The sequence below is a fragment of the Phodopus roborovskii genome, unplaced genomic scaffold (assembly GCF_943737965.1).
Source record: "Phodopus roborovskii unplaced genomic scaffold, PHOROB, whole genome shotgun sequence".
Taxonomy (NCBI): Eukaryota; Metazoa; Chordata; class Mammalia; order Rodentia; family Cricetidae; genus Phodopus; species Phodopus roborovskii.
The window spans coordinates 2,878,957-2,906,118 of record NW_026126541.1 but is presented as its reverse complement, the minus strand read 5'-3'; the positions used below and the strand labels follow the sequence as shown (position 1 = coordinate 2,906,118).

Sequence of the window (27,162 nt, the reverse complement as noted above, 5' to 3'; positions counted from 1 at the left end):
ACACATGTAGAGTGTGAGCATGCTCAGGAGTCTTGTACATGGCACGAATTCCAGTGGCCACTGAGGATCCGAGACACCACTGCAGACCCAGAGTGGCCTTAAGAAAATCTGTGTCGTGAAGCCCACTAGTAGAAGCCCCAGAAACCTGTTACTTCTATGTTTTTGAAGATTTCTATCCTGTTTTTGGAAACGTCATTAAACAACCAGTCTTGCTAGTCAGTAATGATAAATTCAAATGTAAAATTACAGGGCAACCCCCCCCTCACACACACACACATACACACTTCAACTACTGTTGAGGATATGGCAAGTACTTACACATTAAGTCTTGTTTCACTTACTGAAAACTGAGATGGAATTAAGGAAATGAAAAGACACACACACACACACACACACACACACACATGCACGCACGCACACGCACACACCACTAAGGCTCCGTAGAGAGTAAACTAAGCCCCAATGTGGAAAACTAGCTGTCATCACCAAAGTGTACACTGGTAAAGCCAAAGGCTCCATTAAGGCATGCTGGCACCAGGTGTGAGGATCCCTGTAGTCCCCTGACACCAGTTAATTATGGGATGTACAGGCACCTGACCTAGAGTTCTGGCAGCCCACACCCACATAGACACTGACCCTAGCAGTCACTGGCTTAAGGGAGGAAGAGAAGGAAATCTGTCATCGCAACAGTTAATTTGAACAATTACCAGAGTAGGTTGAAGAAAATGAATTATTTAATGTCTTTTATGAAGATGTTTCCTATCAGATAATTTGCGGTCCTGTGGTTTGGGCAAAGCCTCCTGACTCTGCTTTGTGTGAAATGTCACCACCAAGACACAATGTGTTCTGAGCTTTATCTCAAAGATTTAAAAGGGCAAAAGCCTGGTGCAAAGGCCTTGCCTGCGTTTTAGAAAACCACAGAAACCTGCCCTTTAGAGTCTCCATAAGCTCTGTCCCTCCAGCAGCTGTTACAAAATTGTCCCTGGCGGCAATCAACGAGTCCAGGCATGTCACATAATAGAATTTCCAGGGCTCTGTGATTAGGAGGCCGGTCTATGGCACCAGAGGGTTAATAAATGCATTAGATGCTGTTAACCTCCTGTACCTGGAGTCAGAGTGGCCTCTCTGCCTTTTACCCTGGGTCTCAGCATTTGCAAAGCCAGCCTGGGTGCCAACAGCGCTCTGAATTCACAGGCTTACACACTTTGCTTAGCTGGCACGGACTCCCCACCTGTTTCTGCCCACTGTAGGGCAATGCAGGACTTTGGGGACAGTGCAGGGTCATGATCAGCACGCTCCATCTCTTTATGGAATTGGAGACATAAAAGTGTACCCTTGCAGAGCCTGGCCTTTATTGCCCCAGGGCTCCATTTCTGTGGAGAAGCCAATGTTGAGATTAAACACAGGTTTTTAGGCAGTTGTCAGCCAGCAGGGCATGGAACATGTCTCTGTTCCCCTCCATGCAGGAGAAAAGCCTCTTTCTCCTCTCTGCCTAAACTGCAAGAAATAAAACTAGAAGAGGCTGCCCAATCTGATGATAGCAACAGACTGTCCAGGCTACAGCCAAACAGTCATAATTAAAGCGCTCTGGTTCTTTTCTCTTTTGCTTTAGTGATTAGAGAGATTCGCTATATTAGGAACCTGTTTGCTTAATGACAGAATGCAAGCGATAAACACAGAAACACACAGGCTGTAAAACACAATCAACTTTGCTCTCACTAAGTACCTTGCTGTATCCATCACACTTGTCAATACTAGCTCATTAGCATAGCGCCTCTCCTTCCGCACAGACTGGACTCCGGCTGGCAAAAGCTACTGCAAGAGATCTTTCCCAAATAGTTCAGAAGTGGAAATCCAGGGCTTGAATCCACTTAAGTATGCATGTCTCATGTTCTCTTGAGAGACCAAACAGGGAGACGGGTGTGTACCTAATCCCAAGGGAAACTTACCACACAGCCCTGTTTCTCACACGGTACTAGAGTCACCAGTGATGCGCAGTTGCTGTTGGCATGTTTTATGTAACAAGTCTGCAGTGTCCCTGACCCGCATCTGCCCAGATTTAACTTCTGCACTTGCAGGAAAACACAGCAGGACCAAGCCTTCCGGTGAATCTGAGCTAACTGTGAGCTGCAGCACTTTCACACTCCTGATAGACTTTTGTTCCTGACTTTTGGGAGAGGAGGTTTTTATTGCCAGTTTGGTCACAAGCCATTGGCCAGCCCTTCTAACATCTCTCCACTGTCTATTTTCAAACTTTACCTTCCCTACAAACTTGGTAACGACTGCTCCCAGCCACTGGCCTGAATAATTCGCAGTAAAGCTGGCATGGAAAAAAAAAAAAAAAAAAAAAAAAAACCACAATTGAACACATAAATAAGGCCTCCTCAGAGCCTTTGGGTCTGGCCATTTGTCTTTTGCTCCCTGTGCTTAGCAGGGAAGGGACCCACACTTCCTCCCAGCTGACAGGACAGCCCAGGTCACCTGGAGTCCTTTGAAAGCCTTCACCAAGGTCCTGCTCAGTGCTCCTACCGTGGAGACTGCATACTTAGCTCACCTTGACCTCCTCCAGTCCCAGAACGAATTAACCCAGCATTGCTTGAGCCTCAGTCAAAGGATCTCATTGTGAGACGCGCTGGAAGAAAGGCCTGGTCCTCACTCAGCCCCAGTTCCTGAAGACCGGGGGAGGCAGGCTGTGTCTGGTCATAAGGTCAGGTGAGCAAAGTCAGCAGAGGTGACTTTCTTACTCGGACCCCAGCAGGACTGTGCTTAGATGAGGTTTCCAATAATGCATCCCAGCGAACTAAAGAATGTCAGACTGCAGGCGCATCACAGCCTTAAAAGCAACATGGAGACCAGCTCTGGAGTCCACAAGGCCTCAGATTCTGACACCCTTGTAGTCAGAGTTGACCTGTGTCCCTGCTACACCTACAGCAGAAACTCTCTTCCTCTACCAGAGAAAAGAACAATGGAAAACTCACACACGATAGATGTGTCCAACTGTTTACAAAAGGGGAGTTGGGGCCTAGCAGGTCATCTCCCCAACTAAGAGAAGATACTGCCCTTGCACAGGATCTTAGTTCTGCTCTCAGAACCCACACCAGATGGCTTACAACCACCTAGAACCGTGTGTGTGTGTGTGTGTGTGTGTGTGTGTGTGTTCATACTCATGTGTGCATACACATACCATTCTGAATATTGAACAAGGGTACTTTCTTTTCCTTTTAAGGGTCAAGGCCATGGAACAGAATTCTCTAGCTTTTGTTTAACAGAAGCTACATTTATGAACTGACAGCTACAGAATACCCATTGTTTAGTTTTCTTTTTCCTTTTTAGCTAGTCATTCATTAATTCCTCTGTTCTCTTTTTCTTTTTGGTTTTTCAAGACAGGGTTTCTCTGTGTAGATTTGGAGACTGTCCTGGAACTCACTCTGTAGACCAGGCTGGCCTCTAACTCATAGAGATCCACCTGCCTCTTCCTCCCAAGTGCTGGGATTAAAGGTGTGTGTCACTAATTCCTGGTCATCCATCCATCCATCCATCCATCCATCCATCCATCCATCCATCCATCCATCCATCCATCCATCCATCCATCCATCTCCATCCATAAGAGTCAGATCTCAAGTAGCCCAAGCTGGCTTCAAACTTGCTTTATAGTTGAAGATAATCTTGAACTTCTGATCCCTCTGCCTCTACCTCTTGAGCACAGAGGTCACGGGTGCGAGGCACCGTGCCTGGCTAATGTAGGATAGTTCACGAATGCCACGCAAGCTCTACCAACCCTACCAGCCAAACCACAGCCTCAGCCCCCATGTTCAGGTGCTTTAAAACGGGGGTAGTGTTTGTTTAACACCCACAGAGGAACTAGAACACCTTCTCCTTCTTACCATTTGGGAGGCAGACTTTTATAATTATCTTGTTCCTCGCTAATCCACGGGAATATTTTTTGAAAGAAGGAATCTGCGTTTTCTCATCTTTTCCTTAAATCAATCACTCCTTTTCGTGCTGCTCTTCATCTGCATGCTACTGAAGTTCAGTTCTGTAAGCAGCATCCTGAGAAACAACTGAGGGCAGGCACTCAGCTTTGCAGCCTCTGTTTCTACCAGGGAGATGGGGGAGGGGGCCTGGGGAACAAGCTTGGGGCATTTGGTAACCCTCACGCCTCCCACGCAACCGTGGCCCTGAAAGGACAGGTTGGCTTCTGAGACAGTTAAGTGAACGGCAGTTAAGACAGATTCTACCATAGTTTAGAAGTCAGTCCTGATACTGGCTTGATTGGTAAAGTATGCTAAGGGGAACACAGGTTTGGAAATGCATGTGTGTACTATGTATAGTCCCTTTCTACCTGTTCTTTTCTTTAACAACAGTCTCTCACTGAATCTGGAAATCGCCCGTTCAGCTGGACTGGGTTGACCAGAGAGCTCTGGGGTTGGGCCAGTCTCTGCCTCCCTACACCCTCGCCCCCACTGATGAGGCTACATAGAAAGGCCACTGACCTCTTTCTTTTAAATCAGGGTCCAGATTTAGGCCGACGTGCTGAGTGTCAAGCACGTGGCCCACTGATCTGTCTCCCCCCCCCCCCAGGAAATTCTTTCAAACTTGCTGCCGACATTGCTTATCCTGGCTTTGGTCTCCAGCTGCTCTTGGATTGAGACAAGATATTAGTATTAGACCAGGATAATAGAAAATGCAAATTCTGAGGCTAATTTAGCTTCCATCTACATTCTATGACAGGGATGTGGTCCACGACCATCCTTACGGTTTTAAAAATGGACGCCACAAAAGAGACATGAAACAGACATATATCCAGGAAGACATGTCAACACTCCCCATTAGCTAAGGCATCCCTCGGGTCTCTCCCTCGTCTCCTGCCCTTGTAATTCAACACTAATGGCAGAATGGAGCAAAGCAGCCTGTAGGCTGTGGCCTGAAGCTCCAGCATTCTGGAGCTGGACTTCTCAATTCCACACAACTATCTCAAGTCTGTTTTGCTTTTCCCCACGATGGGGCAAGCACAGGTTGCAAAATACACCACAGAACTGTGTGTTTTCATTCATGGTTAGCTTGCTTGATTAGTAAAATATTCAGACAAGAAGCAATTATGAGCGGTAGTTTAGAAAATTATGCCCAATTAACAATGATGCTAAACAATGTGTGAAAGATATTTTGTTCGGGGTGTCTGCTAGGGGAGGGAGGGTGTTCTGTGGTGCAAACATTCAGCAACAATGGTGTAAGGCAAGGAGGAAGGACAGCTCTGCAGCAAAACATCTATTTTCTAAGCATACGCAGTTGGTACTGCAAATCCTCAAGAGCAATGGCAAAGATTCATAGCTGTCCTCCTCGGTGAGAAGTATATGCAGCCCATCTCATCAGACACGAACCCTCATCACAGCAGATAGTATTTATTAAGCCTCCCGGTCTCTGGTGCTTTTGTGTACAGCTGAGTGCAGACCCATAATGGTCTTATGACTTACGGTGGTAACTGGGGTTTTATATAGAAACATTTTTTAATTAAAAAAATTATCTACAGTCTCAAGACTAAGTGGGAAGACACTTTTGTCCTCTCTCTGTTGAGAAGACAGTGATACTTAGGGCTGAAAAATAAAAGATAGATAAGGTAAATCAAAGTTTGTTGTTTTTTTTTTAATTGTGCATTTAGCAGAGAGAAAATATGCTAGAAAATACACAGGAAAAGCCAAGTACCCTAAAAACTGATGCAAACTGCAACTGCTGAGCATACTCGTGGGGGGTGGGCAACCCTCTCTGTAGAGGTTGGACACAGACTTGCCGTTTGCTACAGCCTGGAATGCCACACAGAAATCTGAAGACACACACTTTCTCAGACCTCAGCATCCCTGAATACTGGCCCCAGCTCGGAGCAGCTCTGCCCATGAAACAAACCTTAGAGACAGACCTTGCTTCCTGTTGACAACAGATGAGCATACTCACTCAGGCACAGGGTCCCACGGTCAACACAGACAGAGCTAACTAGGGCAGGGACAGAGCATAAAGGGAGCCTCGCAATCCTGAACCCAAATACCAGGAACAATGTCTGCAAACATGGCTACTGTGAGCAGCCACAGGTAGAGGTAGACTGGGTAGGTAACGGTAACTTCTGCTCTTTTACGGATCTAGGAGGCAACTGCCTTGCAGTGTCCCTGAGGTCCCTGTACTTGAGTGGCAGGCAGAAGAAAAACCATTTGTGGGGAAGACTCCCTCAACATATGTCCAGTGCCCAACTTCCTAGTTTCCCCTTCGATATCTCCCTCCGTAATATGTCTCCTCTAAGGGCTGAAACGAGAAGGACAATGGAGAGGGAAGGCAGAGGCTCACAGCAGATTCCTCCACAGCGCGTCCCATAGTTCAAACCATGAAGCCCATTATTGCGGCAAGCGCAGTTGGTTAGAAGTGCTAAGGATAAAAGGTCAGGAGGGAATACAAGAAATTGGATTTATTTATAGTATGTGATCTAAGTGTGCTCAGAGGTATTCTCGTAGGTTACCCGGAACAAGAGAGCATATTTATAGCCAGGGCAGGGCAGGCATCCTATTCCTTTTTATTAAGCATGTTTATTACCCGGCAATTGGGTGAAGCAGTTGTCCAAGGCTGAATTCTCATGGGCTTGGCCACACTGTCCTCTTGACCACAGGCCCCGGGTAGAAAAGGAGCGCCTCTGTGCTGAACGTAGTAACGTGGGGGCTGGTCTTCACATCCCGTCTCAGTTTTTGAGATAAGCGGTTTTAAATAATGCTGAGGAGAAGATGCAGTGACCAGGCGGGCACAAACAAGTGGTTTGAACCCGCGCCCATGTCTAAGGGAGCAGGCCCACTCCGTAAAGCCCAAGTGCCTCATCAGCACAGGCCCTTCCTATCTCATGGTCAACAATGGGCCACTCGGGAATACAAAACAGTGATAGAGAAGTCTCACTGGAGCTGGGGGATTTTGATCCGTTTAATTATCCCAACCCTCCCAGGCAGTGGGGCACTGTGAGCCCACAGGAGAGATGACAAATCCGAGGATCCAGAAGATCAAAAGATTTCTCGTCTCAGTCTGTGGGGCACTCTGAATTTCACTGTAACACAAAGCACAGCCCCCTTCAGATTCATCTTCTCAGAGGATACTCCAACATACCATCACCTCTTTATCTTACAAAAGCACCTTGGAGAACTAACCATCTCCCTAATGTTTGCACGATTCCTTGCCAATCCTCGGAACACTTGCTGCTGCACTCTGTTGCTTAGGAGAAATTAGCTTAAAATGAGTTTCAGAGACTGGAGAGATAGCACCGTGGTTACAAAAGTACTCACTGCTCTTGCAGAGGTTCTGAGCTGGATTCCTCGAACCGGCATGGAGGCTCACACCCATCTGTAAACGTGACCACCAGGAGAGCGTATATCTCCATGGGCGCTCATGGAGCACAGGTACACACGCAGGCAAACCACTCCCCACATGTAAGATTTAAAAAGGCGCTTCAGTCTGCAGGATAATGAACGGAAGTGTGGCTGCACTCTCCACAGGCCACGGGATCAGTATGCACAGCTATTATAACACCAAGTGGTCATGAGCTATTGCCCCAGGCCCCTGGATTGAACCCCAGAGAGGAAGCAGCCCTGTGTCCTGGCAAGTACGGATGAGTCTATAACATACAGACAGGGGTCTGGGCCCGAGATAGTCATCCCAACAGTCATACAGTATTCATGGATCCTGCTACTGAACCCCTGCATGGTGTGTCCCACAAGGCCCTGTGTGATCTGGCCTATAGTTACTTATTATATTGATGCTATTTATCCAATGACACACTCATGGCAAGTTCAAAGAAATACATGAACTACAGTTTCAGTGACAAAACGAGACGGGTGCTTTCTCCTCAATGCCATAGGCTAACGCTTTCATAACGAGAGCATACAATTAAATTATTATAATGCAAGGCTCCCATTTTTGCTGCTCACTTCACAGCACAGTGAAGAACAAGCTGTTTGGGAGTGTTAATAAGAGACTATCAGTTCAGGAATGGGAGTTGAGACTCCTGCAATACAGGAGTCGCCTGTGAAAAAGAAAACACACCTAAAAGAGAGAGCGTTCTTGCCCGCTCAAGCTCACAGCTGAGGCTTCTGGCCTGGCTGGTTCTTCTCTCTGTGCTTGCTTGACAAACAGGTTTATTCTATTTGCAAGAGATTAAGGATAAAGGGGGTGGGGGAGAGAAAAATTGTTAACTCAGAGTTACCTGCACTAACACTACGTGTGAGAAAAATTGGGAACATATCTCATTGAGAAAAACTGGCCTCTTTGCTGAAAGGGGGACATTTGGGTTCATTAAAGGTGTGCAATAGATTGTGATAAAAAGCTATTTTTCTAAGTCATTAAATTGGTTTTAAGGAACTTTACATTCTCCTTCATTTGAACAATTATTAAACCATAAAATAGAATTGCACGATCGCAAATACTGTAATCTGAAATTTTACAGCCAGCTATAAAATGCTGTATTATCAACCATGCTGAAGATGCTCAAGCACATTACAACTTTTTAATGAATTACAGAAACCCCTTACTGCTGATAAAATATTCTTAAATTACAGCATTATGTATTCTAACAATATGCAGAACCTAAGATTGCTACAAGACAAACATGCCAATCACAAAGAAATCGTTACCTGAATTAAGTTTTTACAAGCCCACAATCTGGTAACAGCTGCTGCCCGGAGGCAACCCAGCACCTGATCTTCAGGCTGGCTGGGGCAGCAGGCTGGCTGGGACAGCTTGTCTTCTACCGCAGGTACTTCCTTCGGTGTCCCTTCAACCACAGGAACAACCAGAACTGGAGCCTCAGAGTGAAAGGCTGCTCAGTGGCTCTTACTAGGACCCCACGTGTTAAGGAAAGGATTGTGACGACAACAATTTTGACCTTAGCATCTTTCCGTAAGGACTTAAAAGTTTCTATTTTCTTTTCCTTTCCTCCTTCCTTCATTCCAATTGCTCAGTCACTGAATATTTGCACAGGCACTATTTAGCATGTAGTGGGGGTATGTGTATGTACGTACCTACCAGGAAGCCTGGGCCCAAGATTCAGTTCCTGTTTGGGGGAGCTCATTAGTGCCTGCTTGCTTCCTCTACTACTTAGGTTTGCACACACACACACACGTGAAAGCATTTAGAGTCTCTGGATTGTCAGCAGCCTTAATGGAGTACCACCCAATTTAGAGTTCCGAATACAAGCACTCTCTTGGTTCAAGAACTCCAAATGCATTCTACAGGCAGTTCTTCAAGACAGACTTTTTCCTCCCAGGGCTAATTCTGGGATCCAGTTTCCCCATGAGTTTCTCTGCTGGCACCCAGGAAGAGGAGGATGGAATCCAAGGCACCCACTGGCAGCCTCTAGGCTGTGAGGACCTGGAGACACCACGGACATCCTGGAACCATCCGGCAACTTGATCCACAGCTCTGTCATGGTAGCCAGGATAGGAGGCTTTTGTCTCTCTTAGCACATCATAGCTCCCGAATCAGGGAAATAGACTCACCCCAAGCACATGAACATTGCGTAAGGGAAATGCTAGATATACCTGACATTTTTCTTCTTTTTAAAAACAGGACAAAAATAAGAAGGCAGGTGACATTACATAGAAATAGTGGACTCCACCCCAGATGGAAACCTACTGGTTAATACTGTCAGTATCTCAGAGTACCATAGGGGACACATCCCTGGATATATAAGATCCTGGCCATGCCTGGGAAGGCATTACCTGTAAGCACTGCTGCTCTGATGGAAAGGGAATCTGGCAGTTAGGAGCCAAGGAGTATCACAAAATCGCTGTAAGTGTAGCAGTGTACAGGGAAAGGGCAACTCCGATGTAACAACTCTGCTCCCACAGGGGAGGGTTTCCCCAGCGAAGCTGTTACAGTTCTGCTCTGACTCCGGAAAGTTGTTACTTCTCTGCTCAACTCCATTTAGGGAAAAGGTCTCACCCGAACCTCATTCAAGAGAGTCACTGGGAGGGAAAGATCCAGGAGGGCCGTTGCCCCTGCCAGGGTGGGAAAGGGCAGCTCTTAACTGAACAGGTACAGGGCTTACATAGGGCTTCTTGGGGGCAGAGTTTTTCCAGGGTGAAGATTTCCAGGCTGGGAACTGGTCAGATTTCAATCCCTGAGTTTGGACAAGGGTTGCATGCTCAGGCATTGGCTGGTGCTCGGGTATTGGTTGGGTTTTGTGCTGAGCTGGTCTGGGGCAGAGTGTTTCTTTGGCTCTGGTTTCAGGGACAAAGTGTGTTTCTTTCACTGGTCTGTTTCAGCCTTTTGGCTCTGGTTTCAGGGACAGGGTGTGTTTCTTTGGCTGGCCCTTTTTAACTGAGGTGGGAAGATCCACTCTAATTGTGGGCAACGCCATTCTAAGGGCTGGGGCTTTGGAATGAGTAACAAGCAGGAAGTGAGCTGAGGTCCAGCATTCATCACATCCCCCTGTTCCGGTTCCCAGCTTCCTCTCTGTGACAGACTGTATCTCCTCCACCTGTGAACAAACCCTTCCCTTCTGAAGTTGCTTCTCCCTAGGTATTTATGTCATAGCAAACACAAAAGAAAGACATTGATGCCATCGACTGATTCAGTGTGTCCCCAAGGCTGCTGCTACTGCCTTAAATCCAAGGCCTCTAGTGTTTAGGAACTATGAAGTTTACTGAGGACTCCTCAGCAACTCTGTCAGGAGGCCTTATAACCTGTCCTTTAACCCCAACCCTTCCGAAACCCCCATCCTTCCGTCCACCTGTGGGGAACCCTACTTCGGTTTGGTACCAACTCTGTCACCCACTATGCCCTAAGTCGAAAGTCCTTTGAAACGCACTCACAGTGTGCCACAGGGCCACAGGCACTGCTTAGAAGGAAGTTGACAGTGACACCCCAGATTGCTGTGGACACCTGCGTGTCCGTGAATGCCACCAGCTCAAGCCTAAGTTGGCATCACCTATGGTGTCGCTGACGGGCACCAATTGGAGGCACAATGCTGTTTTGGGGCAAGTTAAAGCCCCAAATGTATGGTTTGGGCAGGGATAGGGACTGACTGAGGTATTTCCTCTCCAGTTCTTGTGTTGTAACCCGGACACATCATGCGGTAGCAGCAAGAGGAAAGGGGTCTGGGAAGCGGTTACACTGACGAGGTCCTGAGGACACAGCCCCAAGATGGAACTTAATGCCTTTCTCATGAAGACTGAGCAAGAGACCCAATCTGCCTCCCTCTGAACGGTGGACAGTTAATTTCTGTTGGTCCAAGCTGGTCTGTACCATTGTTACATCTCTCCTACACTAAGGCCAGCAGCAGCCGCAGCCCCCGCCCGTTTAACTCTTGCCTATGCCACAAGGGAGGGCTCGTTCCAATACACCAGTCTTCTCTGGCATCTCTCTAGGAACCTTACCACATAAGAAGGAAGGTGAGGGCATTTTGAGGCAGTCTTCAGAAAGGTTAGGTTTATCCCGAAAGGGGTGGGTACTTGGCAAGTCTGGGGACACTTTATGTTGTCATGATGGGGGAAAGGTGCTTTTGGAATGATACTCGATACCCCACAATGCCCAGGACATCCCTCATGACAATTATTCAGACCAAATTACCAAGAGTAGAACCCCGAGAAAGCCTGACCCAGGAGAACTGTCCTGAATAATCTTGATTGAAATCCCTCAGATTGCCCTAGAGAGGTACAACTCATGTCCAGCAAAGGATGCCAGGAGAGATACTGATTTCCTATCAAGTATGGGACTTTGGAGCTGTGACATGGTCTCATCTCTTCCTGTCTATATTAAGTCTACATGTACAAAGCTGCACAGGTCACCAAGACCAGAAACCCCCTGGGAATCGGAACTGAAAGCAACGCCTGGCCCCTGGGAGCAGTTCATTTTAGTAAGGGTGGGGTGAAGGCAGTCAAGTATTTCTTAGTGTTGGCAGGCTCCCTCTAGCCACTTATTACAAATAAAAACTTGCACAATTTAAATCCTGAAGTCCTCACAGCTCCAAGCAAGCTGTAGAGACAGGATACAAGGGATCCTACTAATACCTCAGGAGGCTCTTCTACCCTCTCGCCCATATCACTAGTAAAGAAGCTGGGGCAGTCAGGGTAAGAAGGTAACTTGCCCTGGTTTCCATGGCTATAGGACAGCAACATTTTCAACACCTTTGGCAGCATGTCTCTAAGACTGCCACCACATTTTAAACAATCAACTCTGACATGGTATGTTTTCCTACAAAAGTATTTGATTGGCTTTTTTCCTTATTTCTGAACGATAACCTCTAAACCCTTGGAATTCTTTGACAGTTTTTCTGCCTGCCCCAGATAACACATAGAGACATTATATGAGATATAAATCTGTTGGCCAGTTACTAGCATTTCTTATTGGCTAGCTCTGTCTTAAATATTAACCCATTTCTATTAATCTAAGTGTTTCCACGTGGTCTCCTGTTAACAGAGAGAGGGTCCAGAGTTCTGCCCTCTCTCTGTCCTCCATGTCGACCCCTCCCTACTCTTTCTCTCTCCTCCTTGTCTCCTAGTCCCGCCTATCTTGCTTTCCTATTGGCTAGCAGTGCTTTATTTGTTAGCCAATAAACCCAACCTTGGGTTCTAGGGTTTAGGCTTTGAGTCAGGGAAGGTCAAAGTGACCTGTCTTTCAGATACTATCTGGGGAGGGCTAAAGATTATTATGTCCAGTCATTGTGGGGCCAATGATTCTGTTCCTATGCCTACTTAATGCAACTCCAATAGAAACATCAACCACTGAGTTGCCAGCCTTTTGCCTGGTAAATACATTCGTGTTACAAAAGGTAATAAATTGCACTTAGTTCACCGGGGGAGGCTGTCAGGAGAAATCCCTGACCAAAGCCCACTCTGGTCTTATAGCATTTGTGCCTTCATTTGACTGCCCTGATTTGAATCCTTTATAACAAAGCTATTAAGTGTAGCAATTTGCTGAGTTCCACGAGTCATTCTAGGGCATGAAGCTTCCTGCAGATGCCTGAATCTGCAACTAGCTGCTCAGACTGCATACAAGAGCAGAGCCCAGGAGTGCAGCTGACATCTGCTGAGAGGCCAGCCTGGATGGGACCTATGGCCTGACACTAGCTCTTGGTGGTAGCGTCAAGATTGAGTTGTGTTGTGGTACACCAGCTGGCATCAGAACAGTCACCATTACTTTTCTTTATGCTAGTTTATGAGCCATTCTGACACTTCAATCTGTCAGATATTCAACAAGAATTTAGGAACTGATTTAATCTATAGTGATGAATAATGCTGGTGGGAAATGAAATGTTTAAAGTCTTCTGATTTAGGTAATATGGGACAGGCATTTTGAATGCATAAAGAAGATGTCAATTTACTGTATCTCCTTTCCCAACTAAGGCTATCTGCTTCTTAGGTCTCATCTTTATAAAAAAAAAAAAAAAGGAAAGAAAGAAAGAGAAAATGGAGAGAGTAACGGCACTGACCTCATGAGCTACTCTGGGCTTATTAATGGAGAGTGTTGTATATACTTTACTATTAACACCAAACCACAACAGAATGAAGTGATTCAAGTTATCTCTATAATTGTTCTTGGGGTCTCTCGAATTTTATGTGTGTGTACATGTGCATGCATGTGTGTGAGGGGAGCATGCGTGGGTCGCATATGTGTGTAAAGATAAACTCGTATGCATTATTTATGTGCAGGAGAGAAGTTAGCTTGGGTTTTGTTTGTCAAGCAGCCTTCTGCTTTCTCTTTGAGACAATGTCCCTCACTAGTCTAGAGCTCACCACGTAGGCTAGGATGGTTGACCAGTAGTCCCCAAAGACTGTCTTGTTTCTGCCTCGACAGAGTTGGGATTAAAAGCATGCATCACTAAATTGAACCCATGATTTCACGTGTGCTATTTATTAAGAGCTTGTGATGGATGACTTTTTGTAAATGAGTTTATAAATATAAGCCGTTCTCCAAGACTATAACCAGTGATGTATAAATATGTGAACAGCTCCAGTCCTGGGCTGTGAAACCTGAGAGGCGGGACTGGTTCTCAGACACCATCTTTTCTGTAATGAAGAGCATTTGTTGCTAACAATTATGTTACCTGTTCCCCATATTGACATTGCTTAGAAGTGCATCGAGGCCCTTGGCAGACAGACCTTGTTCTTGTGCCCAGGCTCGATGGGATCTGACTCTACTGAGGAGCAGGCTGTTAGGACAGAGCTCTGGAGAGACTTATGTAGGTACCAAGATGGAATCTGGAGCCTCCTAGTGTCAAGAAAGACCTGGACCTTTCTTTCTGCCTTGGGTTTCTAATCCTTCTTGGCCTGGAGTCCAAAGAACATCCTACCCCTTGGTAGGGACTGTCTACTGACACTTAGTTCAAATCCTCTAACAAAGTTAAAAAACAAATGAAACCTAGGGAGTTTCAACATGCTTTTTCCCCCATTGCTGCCTCCTCCTGCATCCTTGGAACCTTCTCCTTTGCAGCTTGAACATTCCCAAGATGTCTCCAAGGCACTGCATACATCACGACAGGAAGCTGCCACTCGCCAAGTGCCAGGGGGTTGGCTGGCCTTGTGTACTGTTCCTTCATCAATACAAGAAACTCAAATCATTGGTTGGGTTTGGCTGCAGAAATCCAGAGAAGTTAATGAACATACTTCATCACAAAGTATTATTGAAACGGTAGCCAGTACTCTTGCTCAGGCCCACCTAACTCCATGGGGCTGACTCTTCCTAGTAAGCTAATGCCTAAGGTGTCCAGTGTACTCAAAAGGAAGGCATGAGAAGAACCTGGGGTCTACTCTAGCCTCTTGGGAAGGGCGAAGCAGGTAAATTCGAAGGTCTGAACACCCTGCCCCCAGACAGACCTGGGGTAGAAAGGAGCCCCCTCCCCTCTGCTCTAGGAGCTGTCTTTGCACTAGACATCTCCAGCAAACCCTACCACCCTGGCCTCTCTCAAGAGTGTCTCTTCACCATTAGAAGATTAACGGGACGCCAGAGCACCCCATTGCTCTGCAAGCATAAATTGCAAGAAAAACATTTAGAATATTGATTAAGTGCTTCATGCTCGAAGATTTAAATTTACCTCCTGTATTTCCAGGATTAGCTGACATAATGGGGTCAGTCTGCCGGCACAAATGATTTACAGCACACCCATTGGCAGCTTTCCTTTGAAAACTCAACACTTAAAAATTTGCACTTGGTCACAACCAGCAGAGCCCCAGGTATTTAGCAGCTTTGGATAATCACCTTCCTGCTGTGAAGTTTCAAACATCAGTTCAGGAATGGTCAGGCCCTATCTGGAACAAATGGACTCCATTTGGGTCCCATAAGGTACCGGAGAGGAAGAGGGAGGGGGACCTTTTCTAAATATAGATCATATTCAATATTCTCAAGCATAACAGGGAAGAGCTAAGTGCACTGTCTTCCCTCCATGGCTCTGAGCCATCTGAGACTCCTAGGTGACGTCTGTCAGAGTCCAGCCTGCAGTGCCGTTAGACCCTGCCTTTGGAATAGAAGGAAATGAGTCCAAACCATGAGGGGAGACCAGAAGCGTAGACCTAGATTCAGATGTGGTGATTTCACAGCCTTTCCGTGTACCTTCCTCCCCTCGGGCACACACAGAGAGAGCTGAGTGTTCCTGCTGAGAGCCACGCGGTGCTGATGAGCTCTGACAGTCAGAGACCACTGAGGATACCCACATCAGGGTGCAGGGGCAGCAGGGAGCCAGCTCTGCATTGATGATTTGGACAGGAATCTCTCTTACAAAAATTAGCCCAGAGGACTAACATATCTCTCCTCAGACAGCCACTCTGCTGGTTCCTTCTAGAATCTGTCTCAAGGATCTCAAGGATGAGCAGCGGAGACCCACACCTGGGGTGAATACTTGATGGCCTTCTGTCTGACACTCACTTGGCTCACAGCAAGCTAACTTGGTGGCTTGCACTGTTCACTCTAACAGAGGTCAACTGCCCCACAGTTCTCCAGCCATCCTGCTAGATCTGTGCTGATGAGGTCCTCTCTGGACCACTGCATCACTGCCCAGTCTGAAGGCTGCAGTGGCTATCCTGTAGTAGCATCAGCCCACTAATCTACCATCACTAAGGAGTCAACCAACCCCAGGAGAAAATTCAGACCAAACCAAACCTTGTTTTCTAGGGAGGTAACTCAGTGAGTGAAACTCAAGCCATGCAAACACCATGGACCTGAGTTTGGCCACCAGAGCGTTCTTACATATAAGCAGCCACATGCTTGTCATCCCAGCACCACAGACCAATATCCACTGGGGTCCACCGACCAACCAGCCAAACCTAACCACAAGTTCTAGGTAAAGCGTCGTCCCCTGTCTAGAATAACACTGGAGACTGACCTCTGCCCTACATGTGCACACTCAAACATGTTCACTTGCACTCACAACAAGCCTGCACACGAAACTGCACACACACATACACTATCACATATAGGACCTGATGAAGGTGTAGTAACTCTTCTCTAAAATCCCAGCACTCGAGGTAAGCAGGCTGACACAAATTTAAGGTCACTCTGGAGTACAAAGTGAGACTCTTCTTCCCAAAAGTAAATAGGGTATAGATTTTAGCAGGCTTGGGACCCTCTCCCCTACAGACACCCAACATAATTCTACTGTAGTTAGATTTAGATCCTAGAGGTCTTTGGGTACTGCCATCAAGGGGTCTTCACCGGGTTGGGGAGGGAGGCGCTGGTCATAAGAGGGCACAGTGATTCCAAACACTTTCCAATATCCATTTACATCCCCAGAGATGTTTACTTTAAATAAGCGACAAGTACACTCTTTTGGTTTAAATACTCAAAGAACTTCCAGCTGCCAGGCCACTCAAGTGCACAGATGATGAAGTAATTTGTAGAATTATTAAGGTTTCTTTGTTTCTTGTGTGACCATTTCATACAAGTCAGAGGGATAGGCTAACAATAGCACAGCTTGCGTGACGCTTGTTATTACTAGGCTGCCAATTAATCCTGCCACGGGAGCTTGGTGGGTTACCCCAAACCCAGTATTTTATCACCTCAGGGGGCCAGCACTTGGACATCTCCTTGACATTTTATACTAATCAATCAAAATTTTTTTTTAAAGTAGAGCCTTCCGCAGCAGCGACCCATGAGCCCATGATCACCAGGCCCAGAGCCGCCCATCCCCCCCATGCAGACCTGCTGTTGGTTCTAGGCAGACTTTTGAAAAAAAGTATGTTTACTCTTTTCCTTTCCTTCAAAGGGGAGTCTATCTCAAATGTTAAGGCAGATTCTCCAGTCCCACAGAGTCTTTCCATGTTATTGTGTATTTAAAAATATTACAAGAGGGTGCATCTCTAAGGAGTTGATCTTTAAGGCTGCCTAGGTCTTTGACTGTCTCAAGATCTGGTACCAGTGGATCCCCAGTTGGTTTAAGTAAGTTCTAATTCTGAGTCATGACTCAGGGCAGCAGGGACAAACACTATTCGAAGATATTTCCAGGACCCTCCCCCCATCCCTCTCCCCCACCCCCTCCCCCTCCCCCACTCCCCCAGGCAAATGGTAATTCATGTGCAGCCAGGCAGGCACGAAGGGAAGGCAGTTATCTGAGGAGAATGTGCCTCCTGGGAGCCCTGCACTGAGCTCAGCCCTAAATCAGCCAGAGGGACCATGTCCTCAGGGTGAAGGCCACTCACTTGTCACTGTCTCTAGCCCCAATCTGTGACCTCAGATTAGCCTTCACCCCCTTCTTCATGTAGGCTGCCCTAACGAGGTCATCGAGCTACAGAACTTTCTGCCCCCCGTGTCCTGGACCTGAAGACAGGAGTAGGAATGAGTGAAGGGTGAACTTTAGATTTGCCGTTGTTTCATTCCTGGAATGAACTTCAGCAGGAACTAGGGCAGCCTCCCCTTCCTTCCTCCCCGCCCTCTGTGTCCTCTCACTGACCACTCCTAACGCAGAAAGACACCGTTGTCCAGGAGCCACGACACCCTGCCCTTGGGGCGAGCCTGCCCCAGACACTGGTTGTGGAGGTGAAGTCACTGTCCTCTCAATTGTCTCTTCCGTGAAAAGAAAGTGTGCCTGCAATGTGAGCCCCGCAGGGGTGCTCTGAGGGGGAAGGGGAGCGAGCGGTGACATTCCAAAGCATGAAATGCACTACTATCCATCTGCCATTTCTGTCTGCCATCAGCGCTCCTTAGCACGCCCCAGACCCCGTCTAACAGATGGGTCAGGTGATCAGCTGACTAAGGATCTGTCATGATGATGATCACTGCCCAGCAGCTAGGCAATACTCACGAACCCTGGACGAGGAAGATGAGGCTTCAAGAGTTAGCACGAACGTGCTAACACCCTCATCTTACATCTCAGCTGTAAATACAGGCTCTGTGAAACCCCTGAGAAGTCAACAGAGGCAACCCCGAGGTAGACATCACACTTGAATTTTACCTTTGTTCTTGTATTTATGCTAACATGGGGACTGGAAAGGAATGGTTTCTGGGGGAATGCTGCTCAGGGGGAATGCTGCTCAGGTGTGCTCAGCGTTGCCAGGGCAACTACACAGCGGTACCACAGAGCCCTCCCGGTAGGAAGGGTTGGCTGGGCACATCTGTGCTGGACTTGAGATGTGCACCACAAGAACCCAAGTCAGGAGCTGGAATTAGCAACAAGGAAAGGACTGGAGAAGCAGGGGACACGTTTTGCAGCTAAAAGAGTCTTCTCCACTCACGGGAAGAGGGAACCTGGAAGGCCATGGTTTCCAATCTGAGATGTCACCTACTTACCCCATGTGACCTTCTTCAAACTGTGGGAAAGGTGCAGCCTGCCTACTAGCCTGTGTTCACTGAGGAATGAATTTCTGTTTCTGATTTTGAATGTTAAGGTCTACGCAGCTTCTGAGTCCGAGGAAACTTACTGATGGACTGTAGGTGGCACCTGAGTCACCCTCTGTGTATCTAAATGTGTACAGAATGCTGCAGATTTTGTTGAAGCACAAGCTCCCTTCCTTACCGACCAGAAAGCATGCCTGGCCCACCTTGTCAGGCTGTGATGACAAGGTCTTATCCTTCATCTGGCTGGACTCTGAGGGTGGGAGGTACAGAGAGCAAAGGCTGGCTGTGTTGTACAGCACAAAGGGAGCAAACAGGCACGGAGCCCTGGCCAGAAACAGACCTTGTCATTCCTGATGTTAGATACACCTCCACCAGCCCGGGAGACTCAACACATCGCTTCCTCTTTCAGACTCAGGGCCCTGCTGCAGAACGGAGCAGTAGCTGCCTCTGACCATTGCCTGCACGGCCTCCTGGCTCAGATACTCTGCAGAGGGGGGGATCTGAAGATGGTAAGTGCTTAGGAAGTGGTTCTGAGAGCCCAAGAGCACCGGGCTTGCTCTTGAGCTGTGTAATCTGATTTCTCCCTGCTGTCTGGCGTGAGTGAACATGTCTGACACCGTGTGTGGGAGTGAGGGACCCAGAAGACCTAGGTGACAGAGGCCAGCACTCAGATGAAGAGCACTCAGAGGTAGTGCCATACAGATTAGGTGGAAACCCTGCCTAACACGCTCTAGAGAGCACGGTACGTGTGGGTGAAGACAGCATTTGTAAGAACTGAGAATGGTCCAGAGGGGCTGACCCTTGCCAGGGAGGTGGAAAGGGAGAGACACTCTTATGCTAAGAGCGGGGTCCCATCACAGCGGCTTGAAAGTAACACACTCGAAGAAGCCCTGGGTTCCACCCTCAGCTCTGAATGCACTAGACATGGTGGCACGTGTCTATAAGCCCCCTTTATGTACATAGCAAGTTCAAGGTCCGTAGGTGTCACATGAGACCCTATAACAATCAAAACAACAGCAAATAGGCGAACCACCCATTTCCCCGGTCACCGTGTGGTTACCTCTCCCTCGGCATATAGGAACAACTGTGGACAGATGATGTGCTTGGATTCCCAGCACTGCCTCTGTGACCCACCAGCTCTGCAGACGTGAATAGAAACGTGATTTTCCAGAAGCCTGTGTCCTCAGATGCAAGAACTGGATCACCATGTCACAGTAACTAACTGCCCTTCCCCATCAACCACCACAAGAGCACCCAAGGCGTCTAAGCGTAAAGAGCCCAGGCAAACCTCCAAATCACTAACGTCTTGCTGACAGTTGAATACTCACTACCATGACAACTCAACAAAGCCACAGATCCAGTATGCCCTCTGACCAGAGATGGGAAAACGCTGTGTTTATACCCTGCTTCAACTCAAACACACCTGGGTCAGTTCAAGAAGTTTCTTGGCCATTCTCACTATACTCTGTGCACACACGTGGTTTTTCATGGCGCCGTGGCATCTTCTCTTACTCCGGAACAGCGTTTGGTGTTGCCTTGTAAATTACTAACCTCCCTGGGACTCTACATAACAGCTAGTAATACTGCCTCTGATTGCACGTTGTTTGAATGGCTGTGGCGGCGACAAGCCAAGAAAACACTCTCTCTTTGATAATGCTGTTGTTTATCAAGAACACAGAAGATACCTAGAGCCAACAAAACTCTACACTAACACCCCCTCCCCCACAAAATTTACTAGTAGTGTATCTGCCCAGACTCCTCATTTTATAGAGCCTTGACCAAAGTCGCATCTTCAGGAGCTGGCAGTCAGTTCCACAGTCCGTCTTTTTCTTCACTCTGTGAGACGTCACAATCGCCTCTTACAGTGTTTAAAATGCAACTCCCAGATACCATCTGGGCTGGAGAGGCGGCTCAGTAGGTGAGGTACTCACCACACCTGCATGAAGACCTGAGTTCAGATCCCCAGAACGCATGTAAAGCCAGACACGACATGGTGGCTTGGATCTGCAATGCCAGCACTCTTACAACCAGACAGGGAGCAGAGGCAATCCCCAAAGCTCGTAAGGAGCCTGGCTCTCACAGCACGGAAGAAGGCGGACACTGTGGTTGCACTCTGACTCCCTCACAAACGCACATGGGCTCCCTATCGTGCACATGAACACATGTGCACATGCATGTGCACATGCAAAGATCCTTTTGAGAAATGACTGGAGCCTGAGTGGCGCTGAGCACGCTTTCTCCCAGAAGCCACCCCACCCACCTCTCACCTGCAGATTTGCACAAGGCGGCAGAACGTGTGTGGGGATTTCATTCTCAGACCCTGCCGGCCCTGCGGGCTTGTTCTTGACCCGGAAGGCGGTGGTAGTAGTGGCAGTGGTGGTCTGTACTGGCAGGGCTGGCTGCCACATGGTCACATCTGAGCCATTGCCGAAGGCTTGAATTGCATTTTCTGCAGGAAAACATAGTAAAATCCCATTTCAGAGGCAAGGAGCAAGCATAACATGCAGGATGAAAACAGCCAAAGAGGCCTGAGCAGAATTCTGGTTATAGCACTGGGTGTCTCAGAACAAACCTGTCCACTCTTCCACCTCCCCACCCATCATCCGCCCATCCACCCATCCCCATATCCCCATCCTCCCAGCCACCCATCTACCCAATCACCTGATTGGTTCTGAGACCCAATCTCTTGGATCAGGTGCTCAAAAATGGATGCACTTATTAAACACTGAGTGAGACACTTACTAATCATAAACAAAGCAAGTCTTTATCATGAGCCCTTTAAAACACATCCTCAAACTCAGAGGTCGCATCTTAGCCACAGATTTTTTTTTTCCCAAGGAAAAATAAATACCTGTGCCGTATGGGAACTCTATCCTGGATGGAAATTAACTAGCATCTCTCTCTTTACCTTGAAGCTGATGCTACTCTAACACTCACTTGGCAGCAAAATGCAGCCTGCTTCCTTAGAAGAAGAATGTACCTTAAACCTCATCGATATCTAGAGAAAATTTCGGTGTGATTATTTCTCTCCTTTCTGCTTCCAGTCTTCCAAAGAGGATCTGCATAATTAGATAGGCACAGCCCTGTCTAAATGAAAAGTTTGAAACGTGAAACTTTCAAAGCTTATTATAATTTCATGGGATTAGACTGTTTTTATGGCAAGTGTAAATTGGTTGTGTGTTGTTCCCTTCCCAAAATGAATAAAAAACAGTTTTTAATCAGGTCTTTGGGGGATTTGCCCTGGATTTAGGATTTTTTTTTTTTTTTTTGTTCATATTCATTGTATAAGAAATCAAACTCCTTCATTTGGGACCTGAACGTGCAGACTGCTAATACATGACGCTTACTTGGCAGTTTCTGATATACGAGACAGAGTAACTGAAGCCTAATCTTCCTCTTAGAAGTGACATTTTGCTTCAAAAGTGTTGTCCTTCAAGTTTAGCAAAACTGAAAGCTTGCTTTCTATGACTCTCATTTTGGGGGCTCTGCAACAGACAGCCTCCAAATAATACAAACGCAGCTCGTAGTTTTAGTAGGTCCTGTGGTTTAAGAGGGACATAGAACATGTAGGAGGGTGAGCCTGCAGATCAGGTTCCCTAAGTGACCTCGGGACACGAACAACACAGCCCTCTGCTCTCCCTTGTTAGACACAGAGAGTCAAGAGAGGGCTGTCGTTTGTGAAGACCACCCTTGCTTTCCTAGGAGTGTGGCCTTCTGTCCTCTCATTCACTGAAACGCTACTGATCTAACTACTAAATTCCAGGGATGGCAGCAACAGAAGACCGAAGCCACACCCACAAGCAGAGCTTCAGAGCAGGAAGGCAGAAAAGCAACAGCTTCCACACACAAGTGATGGCAAAGGCTGAGGCAAGGGCAGCCTGCAGAAAAGCAGCTGGTGTTTAGATCAAGTGGCCCAGGGAGGCCCCCAAGAGGACGCTTCTGCTTTCTGTACACAAGTCCTGTGTCCCTCTTCACATCCGTCTGCCATGAACTGGTGTGAGGATGGCCACTTCCCACTCCCACATTACACAAACAACCGATCACAGTTGTGTTGATGGTAGGGAGATCTGAGGGAAGTCTGGCTTAACTGGAGGGAGGTGCAATGAAGCCTCTAGGTATGAGCCCCATCCGGAGAGTGCAACAGCTTCTAGGTCAAGCCCTTCTGTAAGAGACTGCATTTGCAGCCCTGTGTCCCATCCAAACCAGGATAAATGGAACGATTATGACAGCTGCTGGCTGCCTTTGGCATTTGTCTTTATGTAAAAGTCAGTCTTATGTAAAAGACTAGCCTCCACTTCACCAAAATGTCGCCAACGAGGGGCAACTTCATCTTCTCTCGGAGGAACACATTTTCCATTGCTTTATTTTTGCTTAAACTTGTGTTCAACCAGAAGAGCACAAGAAGTGGAAAGAATAATAATGCATAACACGAATGAATCCCGAACAAGAGGCCCAATCGTAACATGCTTGGACACCCGATGTCTCAGGGAATGCCTCCACACACATGGCACATTTTGTAGGTCTGAATGCTACCTAAGAACTCACAAGATGACTTTATTTTTAGGAGAACCAACCTCAGGCACTGCAGCTGCACCTACTAAGCAAGTTGAACTTTACTTTTTCATGGAGGAGGTGATGAGGAAATTTCAGCGAAATGCTGGAGAAATTTTCTCCAAATAGCTGACAAATCACCAGCTAATTCTTCAAAAGCCAATAATCATATAACTTTGTACAGAACTTGTCAAGAGTTCTCCAGGGGCGTGGCTGAATCTTGACGCCTCTTTTAAGAAGTCAGACCATGCCCCAGATGTTCAGGGTTACATCTGTAGTAATAGTTCCTTCAATACCAGCCATGAACAAGGTCTTCTGGAGCCAGGGGGATGCACAAGGATCGAAGCTGTAGATTGTTACCTCCGCCACTCTGGGTCGGTAAGAACACTACCTCTTCTCCTCAGCTGTCACGTGCATATGACACCCATGTCTCCTAGGGTTCTCGCGTGCCTTGTGTGGAGTATAGAGAATGAAACCGCATGGACTCTATACTCTGATGGGAGATGCCATTATGTAAATATGTTTCTCATACTGGTTAATGAATAAAGCACTGTTGGCCAATAGGAAAGGAAGATAGGAGGGACTAGGAGACAAGGAGGAAAGAGGAGTCAAGATGGAGAGACTGGGGAGACCAGACGCCTGCCCCACTCCCCGGTAAGGAAGCCACGTGAAAATACATAGATCAACAGAAATGGGTTAATAATTAAAACAGAGCTAGCCGATAAGAAACTAGTAACGGGCCAACAGAATTATATCAAATACAGAGTCTCGGTGTGTTAACTGGGGCTGGCGCGGTGGCGGGACAAGACCGGCAGCAGGCAGAAAAACAATACGCCTTACAATACTCCTTACAATATGCATTGTGTGTGTCTCAGCTGCAGAGCGGTCCAGAGCATGCCCACCCACCATGGAGCTGTGTGCCCAAGAGACCTGGTGCTCTGCTTTTGAAGTCCTGTTGGTGATGCCCAGGGTTCACATCCGCACATCCCTATCTCTTTGTGAAGCATGATCTAAACTGCCTAGAGAGTACCACAATAGTAACTAGCCTGTTCTTAAACACAAGCATCCTGTTCACAAGAGCTCAGCTCAGCTCTCACGATAACCCGCATCCTGAGTGACCCTGTGGCATGGCCAGACTCCCCCATCAAGATAGATCCATGGCTTCTGCTCAGAGCCAGCCCTGACAACGCAAGGGACTGCTGGTGTCAACATTCTGATTTTCCCTGCAGAGTCCTTGGAGGCCTGTCCTGTCCATTTTGTTTGAGCTTTTCACATTGTACATTCCAGCAAGGTTTTCAGAACCCGGGAATGAACTCTGTGCGGGCTGCCAAGATGGAAATTTGATCTGTGGGTAGAAGTATTCTCTCCCACTCAAGTCACCCCCGGTAATTTGGATATCTTGTCCGCATAGGCCTTTGGGAGCAGTCTCAGCATCACCCAGCTCATCACCTGTGTGGCTCCCCGCTGTGTCACTGAGCGTGCCAAAATAAGCAAGAGTCACCGCCATCCCTCGGGAAAGGGGAGGGAGAGAGGGAGGGACATAACAGAGAGATCTGTCACTCAAAGAGGACAACGCGAATGCATGCATGCTCCTTGTTTTTTGAGAACTCACTGAGACACGTGTTGTCCTTAAAAAAATTCAGGAACTTCAAGCACTCATCCAAGTCATTGCCACTGTTGGTGCAGTCACACCATGGGGCCACACTGAGGCTGCTGGAGTCTATGTAGTTGGGGGTCATGACTGTGCCTGGAAGAGAAGAAGACAAGGCATGCTGTCTTTCCACGTTGACATGGACTTTTCTGCGGCCTAAAAAGAAACAAATGTTGTTGGCTTGAGGGTGGTAACGCCACGGCTAATTACAGACGCCGTGTTTGCCGGGTGGGAAATTACGTTAAGCGGCGCATTTTCTTGGCAATTTATCTTGAGCACATAAAATAATTTATGCATTTACTTTAAAAATTAAAAGCAAACTCCTTGGGCTGTATTTAGGGTATTTTCTTCCCGCACAAATGGTATGGATGTCATGGAGAAGGCGAGAATTAACTCAGAATGCATGAGTTGCCAAATCCCTTGCATTTTCTTGAAAATGCCATTAATCTTCATAAATAGTACTGGGTGCACACAGTTTAAGAATTCTCTTAAGGCTTTTAATCCAGTTTCCTCTGGGGCAAATGGCCAGGGAAGGAGTATAGATGCCTCCCATAAGGTCCCCACATCCTGAGTGTCTACAGATGTACATAAAAGGCGTCCTTTCCCAGATTCTCCACTGATTTAAATAAACTCATCCAAGGTGTGAAAGACATGGAGACAGGGCTGCAGGTATAGCTCAGCGGGCAGAGCTCTTGTCCAGCCAGCCTGTAGGTCATTCCCCAGAATCACATAAAGCCAGGCTTGGTGGCGCACACCTGTAATCTCAGCACACTTGGGAGGTAGAGGCAGGAGAACCGGCATCCTTAGCTACAGGAAATACAATTTAAAAAGAAGAATAAAAGAAAAGAAGAATAGGGAGAAAAAGCCAGTGTAGTTTCTCCAGTCAAGGCCTCCTGAGGTATGGTCTAGGATCCACAGCAGTTCCCACAGAAATGCTGTGTGGGACCTTCCTGCTTATGACTGTAGCTTTTCTGGCGAGTTCTCCACTGGGGGAAATGTACAATGCATTCATATTTAATACAACCCAAATGTCTTCTCCTGGGTGGCTCACACCAGGCGATGCCCATGGACGCCAAGTACTTTCTGTTTTTAGTTGCTTTTGTGGAAGGAAGAAGAAATCGGTCAGCAATCCAGAGGATGAGTCTGGCTATAAGCAGAATAGATTTGGGATGCTCTTCTGGGGTCAAGGCGTCAAGGATGTATTGTCTTTGCCCTACTGGTCTTACTTTTTCTGAACTTGAATCTCATTATCCGCATGAGAATTTAATCTGCATCATACAGGGAGGTCTAACTCACCAGACACTGGGAACAGAATGAGGAAGTCAGAGCCATTGACCCGAGATGCTACAAGGGAGCCCTGACATGTGGGAGAGGCAGAAGTCAGGCGCCACCGCCTCCTCGGGAAACCGTGTAGCAGAGACCCAGACTGGGAGAGAAACAGTTCTTGGCCTGCACAACACACTCCATCTACCATTTGCTCCTTCCATTTCATCATCCTGAGACATGGAAGGCTTTGCCAAGCCTGGGAATGATCTCACAGACACGCTGGCAGTCACTCTCCTTGGCGGCTCACAGGGGAGTTAACGAGCATGAACTCCTGGAAGGACACAGACTGAAGTACTAACAGTGATTACATCTGCAGAGACTTAACTGTCTTCTGGGAGCATCTCTGGCTTTAGTTTTCCTTTCTAAACAGTGGTTACGCCTTAATTGCTTTTGTTATTTCTGCAATTCCATCATTGTATATGCAATCCCAGGTAGAGACTAGGACCTTCGTTAAGGAGGGCATGAATATGTTTGTTTCTACAGTTCTAACTTAAGGAGGGCACGTACACTTGCTGGTATATTCCCGGAGGAACTGTGAGAGTATTAAAGGGTTACACTAGGGAGCACAGGGGTCCTCGCAAAAAGTTGGGAGTGGCTGGGGTGTCCAGAACTGGAAGTCACTTTGCACTGTACACTCACTTAAGCCAAAGGCTCTTCTGACAGTAAGGTTAGCCTGTGCTGTCGTTCTAGGTGAGAGGGAGTCCCCGCTGGTGATGTGTAGGACCTGACTGGCATGGACCCTAGGAGTGAGATGCCGCTCAGCCAGGGCCGTATGACAGCTGTGATTTCTCTCACCCTCCACAGCCTTCAACGTTACGTCTCAAATGCCAACTGTGATGGAACCCTGACAGAGA

General features: G+C 47.4%; 1 protein-coding gene across 1 annotated transcript in view; it reads right to left on the bottom strand.

The window, feature by feature from the left end:
- Gfra1 (GDNF family receptor alpha 1) overlaps positions 1-27,162 on the bottom strand; it is a 205,118-nt gene that overhangs the window by 4,397 nt on the left and 173,559 nt on the right. Inside the window, exons 7-8 of the mRNA XM_051199904.1 lie at positions 24,944-25,078; positions 21,048-21,229 (exon numbers count right to left, since the gene is read on the bottom strand). Of these exons, the coding sequence (XP_051055861.1) occupies positions 21,048-21,229; positions 24,944-25,078 (317 nt within the window). The remainder of the gene's footprint in view (positions 1-21,047; positions 21,230-24,943; positions 25,079-27,162) is intronic.